Genomic DNA, 18,367 nt, shown 5'->3' with positions numbered 1-18,367 from the left:
GAGGTCGCAGGTTCAATTTCCAGTCAGGGCACATGCCCAGGTTGTGGGCCTGATCCCCAGTGGGGGGCATGCAGGAGGCGGCCAGTCGATGTTCTTTCTCATTGATGTTTCTAACTCTCTCCTCCCTTTCTCTCTCTCTAAAATCAATAAAGAAAAATTATAAATAAATAAATAAAATTGCCTTTGGTTGAGCTTGGTCATCATAGAAGGAGCTGATTTAAAAATCTTTGGTTCTGTTTAGAGCCTGCTCTAATGTAGATGTTCTTGGGGACCAATTTAGTAATGTTTAATTCTGGACCACTTGTATTAAAATCAGCTAGAACAGTGCATCTTAAACTTGAATGTCACTTAAGAGTCACTTGGAGTTAGAGTAGACTGAGAGTTGAGTCAGGTATAGGGTTAGTTTTAGGGTTAAGTTTAGGTTAAGGTTTCAAGTTAGGTTTAGGATTGAGATTATGTATAGACTTAGAGTTAGCTTGGGCTAAGTTTAGGGTTATGGTTGAGGTTAGGTACAGGGTTAAGTTACCAATAGGATTAAGGTAAGATTTAGGATGAAGGTTAGGTATAGGATTGAGGTTAAGTTCCAGGGATAGGGTTAGGGTTAGCGTTAAGGATGGGTTTCGGTTTGAATTTAGGTGTAGAGTTAGTGTTGGGATTAGTTTTAGGGTTGAGGTTAGGTATATTGGTAGGGTTAATGTTAGAGTTAGGTTAAGGATAAGGTTAAGATACAGATTTTGGGTTAGTGTTATAGAGAGGGTTAAGTATGTTATTACTAGGGTTAAAGTTAGGTATGAAAGTGAGTATAGGGTTGAGGTTAGGTATAGTGTTAGGTATGGCATTAGGTTTTGAGTTAGAGTTAGGGTTGAGTTTGGTATAGGGTTTGGGTTATAAAAAGGGTTAGATATAGTATTAGGGTACGGATAGGGTCCAGGTTAGGGTTGAAAAATAGTGTAGGGTTATGTTTCTAGTGAAAGTTAGTGATAGAGAGTTGAGTTAGGTTTGTTAGTTGTTAGGATTAGTGTTGGAGATAGATACAAGTTTGAATGAGGATTTTGGTTAAGGTTAGGGTTATAGAGAAGGTTTTATATAAAGCTGGGGTTAGGATTAGGTTTAAGACTAGTTATATTGACCAGCCACTGTGGCTCAGGGGTTGAGCGTTGACCATGCACCAAGAGGTCACTGGTTCGATTCCCCGTCAGGGCACATACCCAGGTTGTGGGCCAAACCCTCAGTGGGGGGCATGCTGGAGGCAACCACTCAATATTCTTATCAATGTTTCTGTCTCTCTCCCTTTCCCTTCCTCTCTCTCTAAAAATCAATAAAGGAAAAAAAAAAGATTAGGTATATTGCCCTGGCCATGATGCAGTGGTTAAAGCATCAGCCCAGCCCTGGCCGGTTTCGCTCAGTGGTTAGAGCATTGGCCTGTGGTCTGGAGAGACCTGGGTTCGGTTCCCGCTAAGGGCACGTACCTCAGTTGCAGTTTGTCCCCGGCCCTGGTTGGCTCATGTGGGTGGCAACCACTCGATGTGTCCCTTTCACATCGATGTTTCTCTCTCTCTCTCTCCCTCGCTCTCTCTCTCTTTCCCTCCTTCCCACTCTATCTGAACAAAATATGGAAAAATGTGTGAGGATTAAAAAAAAAAAGGCGTCAGCCGTGGGTTCACTTTCAGTCTAGGGCACGTACCTTGGTTGCTGCTTGGTCCCTGGCCCTGGCCGGGGTCATTTAGGAGGCATCCAATCGATGAGTGTCTCTCACATCTCTCTCTCTCTCTCTCTCCCTCCCTCCCTCTCTCCCATTCTTTCTGAAGATTATCCTCGGTTGAAGATGAAAAAAAAAATAGATTAGTTATATAGTTTTTTGTTTGTTTTTAAAATATGTTTTTATTGATTTTAGAAAGAGAGGAAGGGAGAGAGATAGAAACATCGATGTGAGAGAGAAGCATCGATTGACTACCTCCTGCACACCCCCTACTGGGGATGGAGCCCACAACCCGGGCATGTGCCCTGACAGGTAATCAAACCTGGATCTCTAAGTCCATGGGACAATGCTCAATCCACTGAGCCATACCGGCCAGGCTAGATTTGGTATATTGTTAGCATTAATGTTATCGTTATGGTTAGGGTGAATTTTAGGTATGGAGTTACTGTTAGGATTAGGTCAGGATTGGGGTTGTGCTTAAGTATAGGTTTAGGGTTAGTGTAGAGTTAGGGTTAGTGTTGGGGTTAGGCATCTGGTTAGGTTTTGTGTTAGCTTTTGGGTTAGAGTTAGGGATAAGATTGAGTTTGGTGCCTGGCCAGTGTGGATTGAGTGTCATCTCATGGACTGAGAGGTCCAGGTTTGATTACTGGTCAGGGCACATGCCTAGGTTATAGACTCGATCCCCAGTAGGGGGCTGCAGAAGGCAGCCAGTCGATGTTTCTCTTTCATATTGATGTTTCTCTCTCTCCCCTCCTCTCTCACTAAAAAAAAATAAAAAAACATTTTAGAAAAAGATTGAGTTTGGTGTAGGGTTAGTTTTAGGGTTAGGGATGAGTTTAGGTATAAAGTTAGGGTTTCGCTTAGTGGCAGAAGTTAGTTTAGTGTTTGGGTTAGGGTTTAGTATTACGATTATCAAGAGAGATTGGTATAATTTAGGGTTAGGGTTAAGATTAAGGTTAGATTTAGAGTTTAGGTTAGGGATAGGAAAAATAAAAAAGAATTACTTGGAGCCCTATTTTGTGTTGCTTGGTGGTTAGAGTGTCTGCCTACACACCAGAGGGTCACAGGTTCAGTTTCTGGTCAAGGGCACATACCTGAGTTGCAGGTTTGCTCCCTAGCTCTAGTTGGGGCTCCTGTGGGAGGCAACCACTGGGTGTGCCTCTCTCACATTAATGTTTCTGTACCCCATGCCCCTCCTCCCTCCCCTTCCATTCTCTCTTTTAAAAAAAAGATTTGGATATCTTGTTAAAAATGCAGGAGAACCCCTGGCCGGTTTGGCTCAGCGGTTAGAGCGTCCGCCTGCGGTCCGGAGAGACCCGGGTTCGGTTCCCGCTAAGGGCATGTACCTCGGTTGCAGTTTGTCCCTGGCCCTGGTTGGTCGTGCGGGTGGCAGCCACTCGATGTGGCCCTTTCACATCGATGTTTCCCTCTCTCTCTCCCCCTCTCTCTCCCTCCCACTCTGTCTGTACAAAAAATGGAAAAATGTCCTTGGATGAGGATTAAAAAAAAAAAAAAAATGCAGGAGAAGGAGGGGGAGATAAACCACAGAACTTATATATATGTATGTATGTGTAACCAATGGACATAGACAACAATGCTGGGGGTGGTGGGTGGGATGGGGAAGAGGGTGTCAAGGGGAGGGGGCCTGAGAGTCTTCATTTCCAGCAAGCTCCCAGTTGATGTGGGTGCTACTGGTACAGCAAGGACTTAGAGGCTTGTTAAAAAAGAAACTTTTAATCAAAATAATACATGTATCGCCTGGCCGGTGTGGCTCAGTGGTTGAGCATTGACCCATGCACCAAGAGGTTGCCGTTTCGATTTCCAGTCAGGACACATGCTCAGTTTGTGGGCCTGATCCCCAGTAGGGGGCATGCAGGAGGCAGCCAGTCAATGTTCTCTCTCATTGATGTTTCTCTCTCTCCCTCTTCCATCCTCTCTCTCTAAAACCAATAAAGGAAAAAAATAATAATACATGTACCTAAGGTAAACAATCAAATACCAATATGTTTATAATAAAAGTTAGTAGTTTTGTGTCCACCCCATCCCACAAAGGTATTCATCCTCAACTCTTCTGTTTCTTCTGATGTATGCCTTATATTTCTAAATAGTATTCTTTTCTTGTTTTTTGCTGTTTTTGTTTCATGGATGCAGTTATCTTATTTCTCTTACTACATTGATTATACCTTTTGGGATATCTACATCTGCTTATAGTGTTTTTTGTTTCCTTGAGTACTTTTTATTTTGTTGTGGTGTCTTTTATGTTAGAGTTTTGATCCTTGAATAAATAGATACTCATATTTAGGAAGGAAGTATTTAAAAGCTGGATGGGCCTTGGCCGGTTTGGCTCGGCAGATAGAGTATTGGCCCACAGACCATGGAATCCTGGGTTCGGTTCCCACAAAGGGCACATACACTTAAAAAAAAAAAAAGAAAAGCTAGATGGAAGCTCTGGGTTCATGGTAGTTGCCTGGTGGACTTCTCTGTAGTATAATCAGACTTAACCAGTCATCTCACGTGGGAACCCTCAAATATCAGTATCTGAATGTCTTATCTTGCTTTCTCTAGAAAAGAATCTTCAGCCTGTTCCATGGTGAGACAGCTGAGAGCAAGGTTTAGCCTTTAGGTTCTTGACACTAAGAACAAGATTAGGTTTAAAGTCCCACGGTTCTGAACATTGATTTTTGCTTGTACTTATTTTAAACCCTGTGCTTCACTCTCCCTGTGCTATGACTGATTTGTCCAGAGACTAAATATCTAGTCTGCTGTTGGGGAAACCTAGGTTGAAGATGGTATCCAGCTAACCTGTATATAGACTTGCAGGAATTCTCCCTGTTTTTCAGGTTTATGGCTATTAACCTGCCTCAGGGGTACCTGATACCTTCAGTACAGAAGTTCTTGGGGGTTGTGAAGGGCACATTGTTTTCCAGATTTTAACTCCTCTGTTCTAAGACATTTATCCCTCCACCTACTTTCATCTTCTGAAAACATAATTGAACTCTCTCGTATACTTTGTCTCCCTCTCTGTTGACTTTTTAAAGTTAATACTTTATTTTCTTGTCATTTTAGAGATGTTTTGGAAGAGAGAAAAGATAAACATCTGTGGTCAGTCCATCATTTTTTAAATTCAAAGTAGGTTATCAGCACTTTTAATAAGCTTCCTAAGTGATTCTAATGCATATTAAAATGTGCTGGTTCCAAGCTTGAAGAGTATAGCTTGTACCTTGGGTAAAGCTTTTTGCTGACTTTTAGGGATCTCTCTTAGTACTGTCTTTTTTTTTTTTAATGTACTTTTATTGATTTTTTTTTTTTTTTAGAGAAAGGAAGGGGGAGAGAGAGAAACATCAATGTGAGAGACAAACATCAATCGGCTGCCTCCTGCACGCTCCCTACTGGGAATGGAGTCCACAACCCAGGCATGTGCCCCGACTAGGAATTGAACTGGGACCTCTCAGTCCATGGGATGATGTTCAGTCCACTGAGCCACATGAGCCGGGCCTCTCTTAATACTGTCTTCTTTTTTTGGTTAATCCTCACCTGAGGATACTTTTCCATTGACTTTCAGTTAGAGTAGAAGGGAGAGAGACACATCGATTGGTTGCCCCCTGCACGACCCCAACTGGGGCCGAGGATTGAACCTGTAACCCAGGTATGTGCCCTTGACCTGGAATCGAACCCAAGGCTGACACTCTTAACCACTGAACCAAACCTGCCAGGCCCTTAGTGTACTGTCTTATCATTGGATTAAATTACGCCTGTGCTGCCTGGCCAGTGTTGTAAAGTGGTTGAGCGTTGACCCATGCACCAAGAGGTCGCCAGTTCGATTCCTGGTAAGGGCATATGCCCAGGTTGTGAGCCAAATCCCCAATAGGGGGCATGCAGGAGGCAGCCACTAGATGTTCTCTCTCATTGATGTTTCTGTCTCTCCCTCTCCCTCTCCCTTCCTCTCTCAAAATCAGTAAAGGAAAAAAAAAATTTTTTTTTAATTAGGTCTGTGCCTTCTCTTTGGCATCTGCCTTACTTTTCTCTTTCTCTCACTTCCTTCAGCTTCTTTTTTTGTAAGTCAAAGAAAAGACCATAGTAGTGGTAGGGGTGGGGCGAGTCTCCACTTAAAAAATCTTGATTGAGCCCTGGCCGGTTTGGCTCAGCAGTTAGAGCGTCGGCCTGCGGTCCTGAGAGACCCGGGTTCAGTTCCCACTAAGGGCGCGTACCTTGGTTGCAGTTTGTCCCCGGCCCTGGTTGGTCATGCGGGTGGCAGCCACTCAGTGTGTCCCTTCACATTGATGTTTCTCTCTCTCTCTCTTCCTTTCTCTCCCTCCCGTTCTATCTGAACAAAAAATGGAAAAATGTCCTCGGGTGAGGATAAAAAAAAAAAAGAAGTCTGCTATTCAGTTCTGATGCAGACCACCCAGAGTTAGCATCAGATCCCACTGGTTTAATGACATAGTCCCCAAAAAGATTGCACTCATTTCACTTGATCTTAGCCAAAAGGTGGAGAAACAGTGAGACTGCACATACTTCAGATGCCAGTTTGTAAGTTCTGGGTTCCTCAGGCCACTCATTTTTCTGACTACTACCTATAAAATTCAGGGGTTCACATAAACCTTTCAGGTTCAATAATTCACCAGAACAACTCAGAACTCAGGAAAGTGCTATACTTAGGATTGCAGTTTTATTATAAAGGATTCAAATCAGGACCGGCCAAATGAAGATATACATAGGGCAAGGTCTGGGAAGGTCCTAAAAGCAGGGCTTCTGTGCTTTTTCCCTGTGGAATCTCATTGCATGTCACCCTGCTAGCATATCCTTGTGTTCACCAACCAGAAAGCTCCACTGAGCTTCAATGTCCAGAGTTTTTATTGGGGTTTTGTTATGTAGGCACTAGCTAGCTCAGTCTCTTACCCTCTTGCCTTCCTCACACAAAGTTGGGCTCAACTCCATTGGTCTTTCTAATAACCAGCCCCATTCTGAATTATCTCATTAGCATAAATGCACTCAGGGTGAGTGTGGCCCACTATAAATAACAAGCACTCCTATTATTTGGGGTGTTCTAAGAGTTATACATATGTATATTTTTTTAATCGATTTTTTAGAGAGAGCAAAACATCAGTGTGAGAGCACAACATCAATTGACTGCTTTCTGCATGCCCCCTACTGGGAATCAAGCCCGCAATCTGGGCATGTGCCCTGACAAGGAATTGAACCAGCCCAACCAACTGAACCACACCAGCCAGGGCTCAAATGGCAAAATTTGATCAGCTATCTGCTTTCATTACAGTAGAAAAACATTTGCAGCCCTAAGGACAATGACAATGGTCAGTTTAAAAAAAATTAATGTTAAGGGTCTTAGAGGAGTCAGTAAAGACAGATTCTTGACATTTCTTTCCCTAGGTCAAGGGTCGTGATAAACATATCAATAATTTGAAAAAGAAATGTCAGAAGGAATCAGAGCAGAACCGGGAGAAACAGCAGCGTATTGAGACCTTGGAGCGCTACCTGGCTGATCTGCCCACACTGGAAGACCATCAGAAGCAGAGCCAGCAGGTAGTAGCAATGTTTGGGCATACCTGGGGCAAGCAGGGGGTAGCCAAGGCTGGAGGACTTTCCTAGGCTCTGCTCTATGCAGTTACTGCGTGATTTCCTGAAAGGAAAATCCCGAGTTGTCAAGATTCACAATTGGACTATAAAAATTTTAAGATAACCAGTCTGTCTTGGTTTCTTAACCTAAGCATGGAATCCTGTTTCTCAGCTTAAGGATTCTGAGTTGAAGAGTACAGAGCTACAGGAGAGAGTGACTGAGCTGGAGAGTTTGCTGGAGGAAACCCAGGCAACCTGCAGAGAGAAAGAGGTTCAATTGGAAAGTCTGAGACAGAGAGAAGCAGAATTCTCCTCCACTGGACATAGGTAAATATTCCCCGTGGGGTTGAGGAAAGAAGTGGAGAGCTAGGTTCTGGTCCTGGCTACCCCACTCAATACCTGTGTGGCTGTTCAATCACTTTACTTCTCTGAGCTTCATTTGTTTGGATTGTGAGTTACAGAAAAGCTAAGTGTGGGCAGATGGAGTGTGGGGGATATAATGGTGCAGTGGGAGCTTGTCGTCATATCCTTTGGAAGGATCCAACCCTGTGCCTATCATATAATACTGGATAGTATTCCTTGAGTATTTATGTTTTGAATGAATGGAAGCACTTTATAAACTGGGAAATAAATCGTCTTTGTATTTGCAAAAGTAGATCCTGGTGTGGGAACTGGGGATTATCCACATTTCGAACCTTGTAAGCTAAAGGCTACCAGCAGCCTGTTTCCCCTCAGCCCTAGGGATTATTCTCAATTGCCACAGTAGGTTCTGAGAGTAAAACAAGATGCCTTAATGTACTCTCTGGGAATCTTGGGAACTTCCTCCATATTATTAGCAGTTTCTGAAAATGTGATGGCTGTGTTTCAACAGTCTCTTGGACGAAATCCAGTTTCTAATGGGATGGATTGGATTTCTCATCCCATATTCAACCACAGTGACCCTGGTGTTTATCTTAGCAGATGGGCTATGATGAAAGTGATTGGGGGGATCTGTTAGAGGAGACTTGGTTGGAGTCAGAAGTGACATTAGGGTACACAGTTGACTGCCCCAAACTGTGTGTGCCAAGAAAAAAGGAAATTTTTTTTGTATGTTTCAAAATTCTACAGTATACACATATGATTTTTATAATCTAAATACATGTGATGAATGTTTGTTTTTAGATATAAAAACAAAGAATAAAGGCCTTGGGCAGGTGGCCATTGTATAGATAGATGTTGGCCTCTAGGGAAGGGAACTTATAGACTGAGCAGCTTCTGTGTGGCACACCCTACATTATTACAATAGACCTGATGTTATCCTCAGCTGTGGCTCAGAAGGGCCTAACTGTTTTGCCCCAAAACATACAGTAAATAGCAGATCAGGAGTCAGAGCCACATCTGTCTGACTTCAGACTTCTTGAAGAGGCCACTGTCTTTCAGCCTTCAAGATAAGCAGTGTGTAGAGGCCAGTGGAGAAGTTGCAGCCCACCAGGAAGAAGGTCTAAAAGTGGAAATGGAATCCTGGCAGAAGGAATGTGATTCCCTCCGAAAGGTGACTGATGGTATCCAGGTTGTAACAAGTGGTAGGCTGAGAGGGAAGAGAAAATTGTATTGGGAAGGAACTATGAATTTCTGGCACTGGGCCACCTAGGATCTGTTACCCAGAGCTTTTCCCTCTTTTCCATGAAGTCACTCCTGCATAATAAGTTTGCATTTTAGATATTCATCCTTATGACAGGCAAGCAAAGTGAGGAGAGGACATGCTTCTGAGCATTCAGACTAGATGCTCCAAAATGGTGCACTGAAGCTTGGTGCACTTCATTCATGGCTCAGGCCCTATATAGAACCTCTTTCACTGGGCAGAGATCTAAACACTGAAGTGGCCCTAATTCAGTGGAGGAGGAGGAGCCCAGGGATTGCTGGTGAAAGTGATCACAATTGAAGTCAGTGTGATGAAAGTTATAAGTAACAATCATCACAGCCCTGGATAGGGCAAGCTTTATTAAACTGAATTTTTTTTTAATTTAATCCTCACCCAAGGATATTTTTCTGTTTATCATTAGATAGAGTGGGAGGGAGGGAGAGAGAGAAACATCGATGTGAGAGAGACACATTGACTGGTTGCCTCCCACATGACCCGAACAGGGCCAGGGACAAACCATAACTGAGATACGTGCCTTTGATGGGAATTGAACCCACGACCCATTGGTCTGCTGGCTGACACTAACTGCTGAGCCAAACTGGCCAGGGCAACTGAATTTTTAGCCATGTCCTTTACCAAACAACCAGAATGTATGCTGGCTATATATAAAGTTAATTCCACTGGCCTACAGTCGTCAGGGTGAAGGTGTCTCCCCTACCCACACTCACCCCCAGTAGTGGTCGTAAGTTCACACTATATGTTTTTTGTGTGACTGGAGCACAGGAGTATGAAGCTGGTTAGCCAGGATAGGGAATCTGGGTTATATTTCTATAGGTAGAGCTAACTTGTCTTCACTCTGGTCTTACTATTGACTGGCTGGCTATAGTCAATAGGGCTAATAGCCAGACTGCAGGTCCTAGTGTAGTCTCTTGTCCTCTTGCCTCCTACCTCAACATCAGCCTGTACTTATAGCTGTCCTTGATAACTTTGCCTTTTAGATTGTAGAGAAGCAACAGCAGAAGATGGATCAGTTGCATTCACAAGTACAGGTGAGCTGGAGTTGTTGGGACGTGGTGCGCAGGATTAATGATGGAATCATTAAGGGTCTGGAGGTTTTGACCCTTGAAGGAGGAGGAGGAATTAGGCAGGCAAAGAAGTAGAACTGGAGAGGGTGTATTGGAACTCCAGATAGAAGGAACAGCACAGGTAGGAACATGGAGGCATGAAACAGCAGGGTTTTGTCCATGGAGCTGCAACCAGTTCGGTATTGTTGAAGTAGGATGGAGGTGAATGGAGAACTGGGAGAGTTTTGTCTCTCTGATTAAGTTAGCTTTTATTCTTTAGGTAAGTGATGGGAATCTACTATAGCATTTAATTTGGGTGTGATGTGGTTAGCTTAGTAACTCAGGTTTTGGTATGGTAGAAGATTAGCACCTGGAGAGAGGCAGGGCAGGAGGCCAGTGGACTGCTGTGAAAATCCTAGTGAGAGGTGATGAAGGAACTGGCATAAGGCAGCATAGCAAGGAGATGTGAGGGGACAGATTTAAGTGAATTTTAGAAGGTAAAATTAAGAGGAGTCAGTGACTGACAGCACGTAGGGGGTTGAAGAATAAGGAAAAATCAGAGTCCTGTTTTCTATTTTGGGCCAGAGTGGGGGTGTCCTTAATTGTGTTCTCTAAGAAATCCAAGGTAAAGCAGGTTCACTCAGGTTCTCTTCAGACTCTAAAAGAGGCTTCACCCCAAAATGGGTAAAATGCACTTACTCTGAGGAGCTGCACCCTGCCTTTGCCGTTACGTGGGTTTAAAGTCCTAGGTTTTTAGTAGAGTTTTGATGACTCTCTGTTTTCTGGAACCCTCAGGTTCCCCAAAGGTTGAAAAAGCTCAATATATTAAATGGTACATTTAGCCATGGGTATTTCATGGTAATGAGACGTTCTCCTTGGCAGTTACATTTTTTATTTTATTTATTTATTTATTTATTTATTTATTTATTTATATCCTTACCTGAGGACATTTTTCCATTTTTTGTACAGATAGAGTGGGAGGGAAAGAGAGGAAGAGAGAGAGAGAGAGAAACATCGACGTGAAAGGGACACATCGAGTGGCTGCCACCCGCACAACCAACCAGGGCCGGGGACAAACTGCATCCGAAGTACGTGCCCTTAGCGGGAACCGAACCCGGGTCTCTCAGGACCGCAGGCCGACGCTCTAACCGCTGAGCCAAACCGGCCAGGGCAGTTACATTTTTTATTAATACAAATGGGAAAATTCAGATTTTTTGTTTTTCAAATTAGTTACAAAATTGGAGGGAAATTGGAATGAATAGAATAAGAGGCAAAAGATAACAAATATAAATACCTTCCTCTCTCTGGCTAATCATAACCACACACACATTATCAACTAGATTTGGTGCCTGTGGGAGTGTTCTACCCCTTCTCATTTTTGTCAAAAGTATTTAAAACAACACTGTGAAAAGCTTAAAGACTGGTATTCTTTTCTGTAGCCTCAGTGCCTGTCAGAGTAAGTGCTCAATAAATATTGAACTAGACTGAATGGATGTTCCCTGGCCTCACAGTTATGGCCTAGTGGAGGGAGGAATCAGGTGCACAACCAAGAACACTCATGAGCTCTGATGGAGGTATGAGTAGCAGGGTGCGGTTAGGATTAATTGAATCTGATTTTCAGATTGAGGAAAGCTCCATTGACCTTGGAGGTTTCCTGGGTGACAGAGCAGAAGAGATGTCTGGGCAAAGGGGAAGAGGAGGGGTGAGCAACAGTATTGGAGCTGAGCCTTTCAGGATGAAGGCCAGCCCGTCATTCGGCATGGCTGGAGTGGAGGTGGTGTGGAGGGTAGAAAGAGATATGGCTAGAAACGTGGGTAAGGGCCAGAATGGCCTGGAATGCCCTTCTAAGGAACTAGCCTCTTACTTGTACATGGTCACTGGGTATAGCAGGTTTTAATCAGAGCTGTTCTAGAATCTCTTAGCAGTGTATAAGCAGGGTAGGGCTTTACTGTGTAGTCCAGGCCAGAGGTGATATGGTCTGAAACAGACTTGTTACCCCTGGTGTGTTCTCCCACCACTCCTTGCCTTGGAGTTTAGAGCCTAGAGCAGCAAGTGGCTCAGGAAGAAGGAACAAGCCAAGCCCTGAGAGAGGAGGCCCAGCAGAGGGAGACAGCCTTGCAGCAACTTCGCACAGCTGTGAAAGAGGTGAGCAGCATTGCTAGGCCTCTTGGTACTCGTTCTTTGTGTACCCCCCCCTCCCTACTCCCACATGAGTCCCCATGTCTGAAAGGTACCTGCTGAGGTTGGGGGGGGGTGCACAGAGGACTATGAAGGGACATTGCGTTATCCTTTATATTAAAGGTCCTCAGTCTTACAGTGGCCATAACTACCCAGGAATGCTTTTTGTATGTGGAAAGTAATTCTCTCTCTCTTTGTCTTCCTGCAGCCACAGATTTGTGGGGGTGGGAAGGGAAGGGTTCAAGAAGAAGGAGGGTTGGGTGGTCCTTTGGAGTAAATAGAGCTGTCATCAGGGGGCCAGCCAAGTTCCCTGGCCAGATGCTAGGAAGTAGTCTCCCAGAGTTAGGATTGTCACATGGCCCAGTGTGGGTGAAGGGCTGGGATTGGAGGAGGAACTCTATTATTCAGTGTCTTTTAAATAGAATAGAGGTAGGGAGGGAAGGAGAGGAGGAAAGAGACACAAATGTATGTGAATAACTGGTCTACATAGTGAAGCCTGACTCCACTGAGGTGAGAATTTGAAAAGGAAGGATACATTCCAGCACTGTTTCCTCCAGGTCCCCAGCTTCTCCAGCTCCCCACCCAGTGGCCACTAGCTGTCATGTTGTCTTTATTGCTCCCTTTATTCCTCTGACACACACTGATCGGACTGGCTGGTGGCCACTTTTGTCAGGGTGGCAGGGAGAGATTGAAACCAGTGTCTCCTCAGATTTCACGGTTCACGTTAAGCCTTCTCTAATAGCCTGGCTAACAGAGTTGGCTGAGGGACTGGCTTCAGATAGAGTTCCGAGGGGCGGGAGCATCTCCTCTGGTTCCTGTACAGAAACTTGAAGGCTGATGACTCAGAGTCTGTTGGGGAGTGGTTTCCTCTCCAGTTTGGTAGCCTTGTGGGCCCAACCCACCTACAGAAGGAACTAGGTCTGATACTGGGAAGGGAGTGGGAATACTAAGTCTGTTGGTAGGGATGGGGAGGATATCCCTGACTCATAGCCTCCCCTTCACACACATATATACATATATCCACAGTCAGGTACAGATACACTGCCTTTCCCTGGGCCTGGGTTAATGTTCTTGCCCATCTATCCACTCAGCTTTCAGCACAGAACCAGGACCTGATTGAAAAGAATCTGACGCTCCAAGAACACCTGCGCCAAGCTCAACCAGGGTCCCCATCTTCACCAGACACGGCTCAGCTGGCATTTGAGCTGCATCAGGAGTTGGCCTGTTGTCTTCAAGATCTGCAAGCTGTTTGCAGCATTGTGACCCAGAGGGCCCAGGGCCATGACCCCAATCTCTCCCTGCTCCTGGGCATTCACTGTGAGTCCTCAGGCCAGTCTGGGACCCAGGAGAGTGTGGCTTTCATTCTCTCATCCTCATCCAACTTCCCCATCCTTACGGTAATGTGGGAACGGGGCCACAGAGGCATCATCACTGTCCTCTGAGAGTTTGTCTTTCGAAAAGCAGGTGTTCATTAAATCTACTTTGGGAACAGGCATCTTTTTGGGGTCCCTGGGTACAGGACAAGCAAAAAGTGGCCCTTAGGCACAGCAAGTTTTCAGCCTGTTAACCCCAGCTGTTTTTTTTAAGTGCTGTGTCTCAAGACTACGGGCCCCAAGGTACTTCCTATGCATACTGCCTCCACCTGAAAGCGTCCCTTGACTAACATTCTCTCAAAATCCTCTCCTCCCCAGCTGCACAGCACCCAGGGACTCCACTAGATTTACAGAAGCCGGATGTGATCAGGAGGAAACTAGAAGAGGTTCGACAGCTACGCCATGACATTGAGGATTTAAGGACCACCATGTCCGATAGATATGCCCAGGACATGGGAGAAAACTGTGTCACACAGTGAGGATTGCTGGGTGTGGGACAGGTTGTATTCCCTAAGGGAGGATCTGGTCTGCTGAGAGCCCAGTCCAGCAGGTCCTGCCCTGACAATCTCTTGCCTCCTGTTTGCTGCTATTTCCAGAGAGGTGTGGAAGGGCGCTTAGAACCTGCATCTGGGGCCAGGGGCCGACTAGGGAACTGTGCCTGCCCTGTCACACACTGGCATTGCCTCCTTGGATTGCATTTGTCCTGTCATCCTGATTCACCCTTTGAGGGTGAGTTACTAATTAAGTTTTGCAGGTCACCTGATAAGTCTTCAGACTGTTCCCAGCCCTAGGCTAACGTCAAAGACTACAGGCTGTTCACCTACCTTCTCCATCCTTTGGGGTGGATCCATGTTCATTCCCACTCCATACATTGGTCCTGCTGATGCCTGGTATTTATTAGAGGGGCCTGGAAAGGCTGAGTAACAGTAACAATGGCCATTTGAGAATTCTCAGGCTCCATGTGCCAGCCTTCCTGGGAGCTGAGCTGGCTTTCTGGATTTACTTAGGCCTAGTTCCACTGCTTCTTCCTCAGGGCTCTTGTTCTTACAAGACACCTCAGGGTGATCTGTTCATTAGCAAAGTACCACTCTAATTGGAGGCCTAAGGATTATAGCCAAGGCTCCTTCATTTGTGCCATTTTACAGGAGAACCCACTCTCCAGCTGCCTGTGGCCTTGGCTCCCTTATTTTTCCTCAGGCAGTCCAGGTAGCCCCCTTCTTGGACTTTGAGTGCAGACTCTTCTCTGTGGTTCTGGGTTTAGGCAGGATTTACCCCCAGAATACTACAGGTCAACTGTCAAGCTGCTCACCCCCTCACCCTGGGGCTGGAGCCAGTGCCCAGCCCTGATTTGTGCCTCTCTTGTGTTGGGGGTGGTTCCCTTTCCCGCTCTGGGCTCCTTGAGAGTTCAGAGTACCCAGTACACGTTAGCTTTAAGGGATAGCTTCCAGTGTTTTCTGGGTTTGTTTGTTTGTTTCTCTGGAGCCTTTGAACCCTCTGCTTTCTGTTTTCTCTTCTTGCCTCCTTTCGGGAGCATCTCATAGTTGTTTGTGCCTGGTTGCCCGGCTGGCCCCAGGCCTCTAGAGCTGGAGCGGGCCAAGCCGAGGCCGTGTGTAGGTATGCGGAGCACGGAGCAGTTCAGGAGCCCACAGCCAGCCACCATGAGATTCTTGCTAAGCTTTGGGCTGTCAGGGCAACATCCTAGACCTCACTTCTGAGCCTGAATGAGACTTCTTAAGTGTTTTTACAAGTTGTGTTTTATTTATGGAGTGACTTATCCCTTCCATTCAGAGCAGCCCCGCCCAGCCATCCCCTCAGCCTCCGGGCTCCTGCCTACTCTCCTGAAAGCAGAACTGCCTGGTTGGTCTCCACCCTGTGTTGGGAGCTCAGCCACCATGCTCACGGGTATTTTTTCTCGTAAAGTTTATAAGCAGTTATTTATATGAATTCTTGTTATGTCAACTGGTTTGTATTGGCTATTTTGATTACAAAATAAAAATTTAACAGACTTCCTCAGTTTTCCATGGTTTTCCATCACCACCATCCCCTACTCCACCCCTTATTTTTGCTTGTTGAAGCCAAAGCCTGGGAGTTGAGCCAAGTTCCCCAGACAGCAGCAAGGAGGGACCTTTGGCAGGTCCAACCTCATGTCTGTATCTGTACTTCTGCTCCTCTGTTGTTCTTTGGGGGAAATTAGATCTTTCCCCACAACTTTATATTGGTTTTATATTGGGCAAAGCTGCCCTGAGTCAGCAGATTGGAAAGTTTGAGTAATCCTCGGAGAGAGGAAGTCTGCTGCCTCGGTTGCTGTGAGGAAGTGGCTTTGCTAGAGCAAGGCAGGGTGCTGTTTGCTTCAGGGGGCTAGGGTTGTCTCCCTGGGGCACTCCGAGTCCTGGTCCTGAAGGGATTTCTGAGGGGAAACATGTCCAACTTCAGGCAGCAGTCTCCAAAGTTCGGCTGGTTCCTGGAGTCTGCACCCTCTGAACCCCCTGAGTTTTTGCTAAGAGTGGGAGTGGTTTCAGAGTGCCATCTGCAACTGGAGTTGGGGTTGAGCTGAGCCACCCCAAGACCAGCTCTGGATCTTTAACAAGGAATCCTGACACCAACCTCTACCTCCGCCCTTTCCAGAGCTAGCAGCCTCTTACCTTGGCCTCCATCTGGCTCCTTGAGGGTGTGGCCCTGTCTCCTGCCACCGCCCTTCCTTGTTTAAACCTGCATGAATGGAGAGGAACTTGGGGGGAAATCGCTAAGCAGGGGCTATCCCAGCCTTGGTGTACCCCCTATCTCGATGGGCTAGCTATATGTAGATGTCCCCTAGGGGACTGTGGGGTAGGGTCCCTTGGAACGAGGTTCCCTAGCTTGGGAACTTTAGGTCTGAAAATAGCCTTTGAAATTCAAAGCCTGGAGGAGCTGCGCTGCCGTGGCACCGGCGGTGGGTAGTTGGGTGCAGCAAACCCAGGCGAGGATGTGGAGGTAGCCTTTGCCAAACCCTCGCCCCTGCCCTCGCGGCCTCCCCAGCCATTGGGGTCCTCCCCAGCCTCACAGTGTGAACCCAGAAGAGAGAAAGGCCACAGCGGGTGGTCCTGCGTGGACTAGGGGGTCCCGGCGCGCCTGGCACTGGGGGGAGGGGAGGGGACCTGCGGTGAACGGGCGGGGTAGCGCAAGCCCGGCCCCGGCCCCGCCCCCGCCCGCGCCACCCATTGGTCCCGAGAGCGGTGACTCGCGGGCTGAGCAGGAAGGAAACCGCTCCCGAGCAGCGGCGTCGTCTCCAGGCCGTGCAGCTTCAGCTACCGCCGCTTGTCCACCAGTCCGTCCACACGCAGCATGAGCGGCCTGCGCGTCTACAGCACGTCGGTCACCGGGTCACGCGAAGTGAGTGCACACCAGGGGCCCACGCTGCGGGACAGCGTGGGTGCCCGGATCCATCCCCAGGGCGAGGGCGGGGCGGGGGCTGCGAGGCTCCGGGTCCCACTGCGGCCCTGCCTCACGGCCCCATCCTGAAAGCCTTCATTGGGTATCGTGGGGCCTCAACAGTCCCAGCATAAACTGCCCACGCCCATCCTCTGTCGCTCGGACGCCTATTCTCTGCACCCCCATTATCAGGACAACCCAGACCATGTCCTCATCTTGTCCTTCCTCTCTTCCACTGTGTACCTGGGGTGGGGTGGCCCCTTACCAGCCTCTACCCAGGCCTGCCCTGCCTCCCCATCGCAGAGCTCCTGGCTCTACCCACCCTGAACTTTATCCCACTTCCCTTCATTCTGACTTTCCTCTCCATGGTTGCCGGTCCCTCTTTCATCCTACACCATCACAAGCCTGACTCATCCTCAAAGTCCCAGTGGCCAGAACCCTCCCCCAGGGTGTGGAGGAGGACAGGGGGACAGAACCTCCTGGCCACAGTCCCTGTCTACCTGGGGTTCCCCCTAAGTCCTCCAGCCTAGTCACCCCTGCCTGCCTTCTGCCCCCAGATCAAATCCCAGCAGAGCGAGGTAACCCGCATCCTGGATGGGAAGCGCATCCAGTACCAGCTAGTGGACATCTCCCAGGACAACACCCTTCGGGACGAGATGCGAGCCTTGGCAGGCAACCCCAAGGCCACCCCACCCCAGATTGTCAATGGGGACCAGTACTGTGGGGTATGGGCCTGGGGGTTAGGGTTGGGAGGAGTGTTGTAGATGAACTCAGGCCAGAGTTGGACCTGAGACAAAGCACCAGCACTCAGGTGACCACCTCTCTCATCCCCTCCCCCAGGACTATGAGCTCTTTGTGGAGGCTGTGGAACAAAACACGCTGCAGGAGTTCCTGAAACTGGCTTGAGCCGAGCCCAAGCTGGCCAACTGCACTCCCTCACCACATTCTCCCAGCCCCCAGCCATTGTGGGCCATGAAGGACCTTGTGACCAACTCCCTGTTGTTCCTAACCTTTTACTTGGAGCCCCGCCCCCCAATCCAAGCCTCTCCTCCTCCCTCTAACTGTAGCCCCTTCTCCTCAGTGGCAACATTCCTTACCCTGTAGTCTCAGAAATTGTCTTAAGCAACAGCCCAGGTGCTGGCTGTCTCAGCCTGGCCCTGGGACTGCCATCCTGCCTGGCACTGGCTGATGGGCACCCTTGTTGGTTCCATTATCTAGGGCTCTGCCAAAGGCCCCGCAATCCTCACCTGGGAGCACCCTAGAGACAATTAAATGTCCTATTCCATTGGTGCCTTGTCTGTTTGGTGTGGCCTAGACACCCCAAGTTCCTGCTCTGAGCAAGGCTGGGAGGTGTAAGTTTGCTATGGCTGCTCCCGTTGGCAGGGTCGGTTGTGTACTGTGTGGCACTTACGTGTGATAGTGCATGTGTTTGGATATATGTCTAGTATAC

The 18,367-nt window shown here is 47.4% G+C and overlaps 2 protein-coding genes across 2 annotated transcripts in view; both read left to right on the top strand.

Moving 5' to 3' along the window:
• Positions 1–14,003, top strand: part of CEP85 (centrosomal protein 85) — a 28,095-nt gene extending 14,092 nt beyond the window's left edge. The window contains exons 7-13 of the mRNA XM_036256653.1: positions 7,088–7,240; positions 7,446–7,600; positions 8,693–8,804; positions 9,893–9,943; positions 11,996–12,103; positions 13,228–13,453; positions 13,828–14,003. Of these exons, the coding sequence (XP_036112546.1) occupies positions 7,088–7,240; positions 7,446–7,600; positions 8,693–8,804; positions 9,893–9,943; positions 11,996–12,103; positions 13,228–13,453; positions 13,828–13,988 (966 nt within the window). The 3' untranslated portion in view covers positions 13,989–14,003. The remainder of the gene's footprint in view (positions 1–7,087; positions 7,241–7,445; positions 7,601–8,692; positions 8,805–9,892; positions 9,944–11,995; positions 12,104–13,227; positions 13,454–13,827) is intronic.
• A 2,743-nt stretch (positions 14,004–16,746) lies between these two features.
• Positions 16,747–18,214, top strand: SH3BGRL3 (SH3 domain binding glutamate rich protein like 3). The gene is made up of 3 exons (XM_036256717.1): positions 16,747–16,878; positions 17,475–17,642; positions 17,758–18,214. The coding sequence occupies exons 1-3, from the start codon at positions 16,831–16,833 to the stop codon at positions 17,821–17,823; spliced, it is 282 nt and encodes a 93-aa protein (XP_036112610.1). The 5' UTR covers positions 16,747–16,830; the 3' UTR covers positions 17,824–18,214.
• The last annotated feature ends 153 nt before the right edge of the window (positions 18,215–18,367 follow it).

This window comes from Molossus molossus, unplaced genomic scaffold (genome assembly GCF_014108415.1).
Source record: "Molossus molossus isolate mMolMol1 unplaced genomic scaffold, mMolMol1.p scaffold_m16_p_12, whole genome shotgun sequence".
In the NCBI taxonomy this organism is placed as follows: domain Eukaryota; kingdom Metazoa; phylum Chordata; class Mammalia; order Chiroptera; family Molossidae; genus Molossus; species Molossus molossus.
This window is presented reverse-complemented; position numbering and strand designations above follow the sequence as displayed.

Excerpts from the sequence above, each read along its gene's own strand:
- SH3BGRL3 (XM_036256717.1), top strand. The coding sequence starts at position 16,831 with ATGAGCGGCCTGCGCGTCTACAGCACGTCGGTCACCGGGTCACGCGAA. Across the intron at positions 16,879-17,474 it reads CGGTCACCGGGTCACGCGAA|ATCAAATCCCAGCAGAGCGA; the intron begins GTGAGTGCACAC and ends TTCTGCCCCCAG. Across the intron at positions 17,643-17,757 it reads ATGGGGACCAGTACTGTGGG|GACTATGAGCTCTTTGTGGA; the intron begins GTATGGGCCTGG and ends CCCCTCCCCCAG.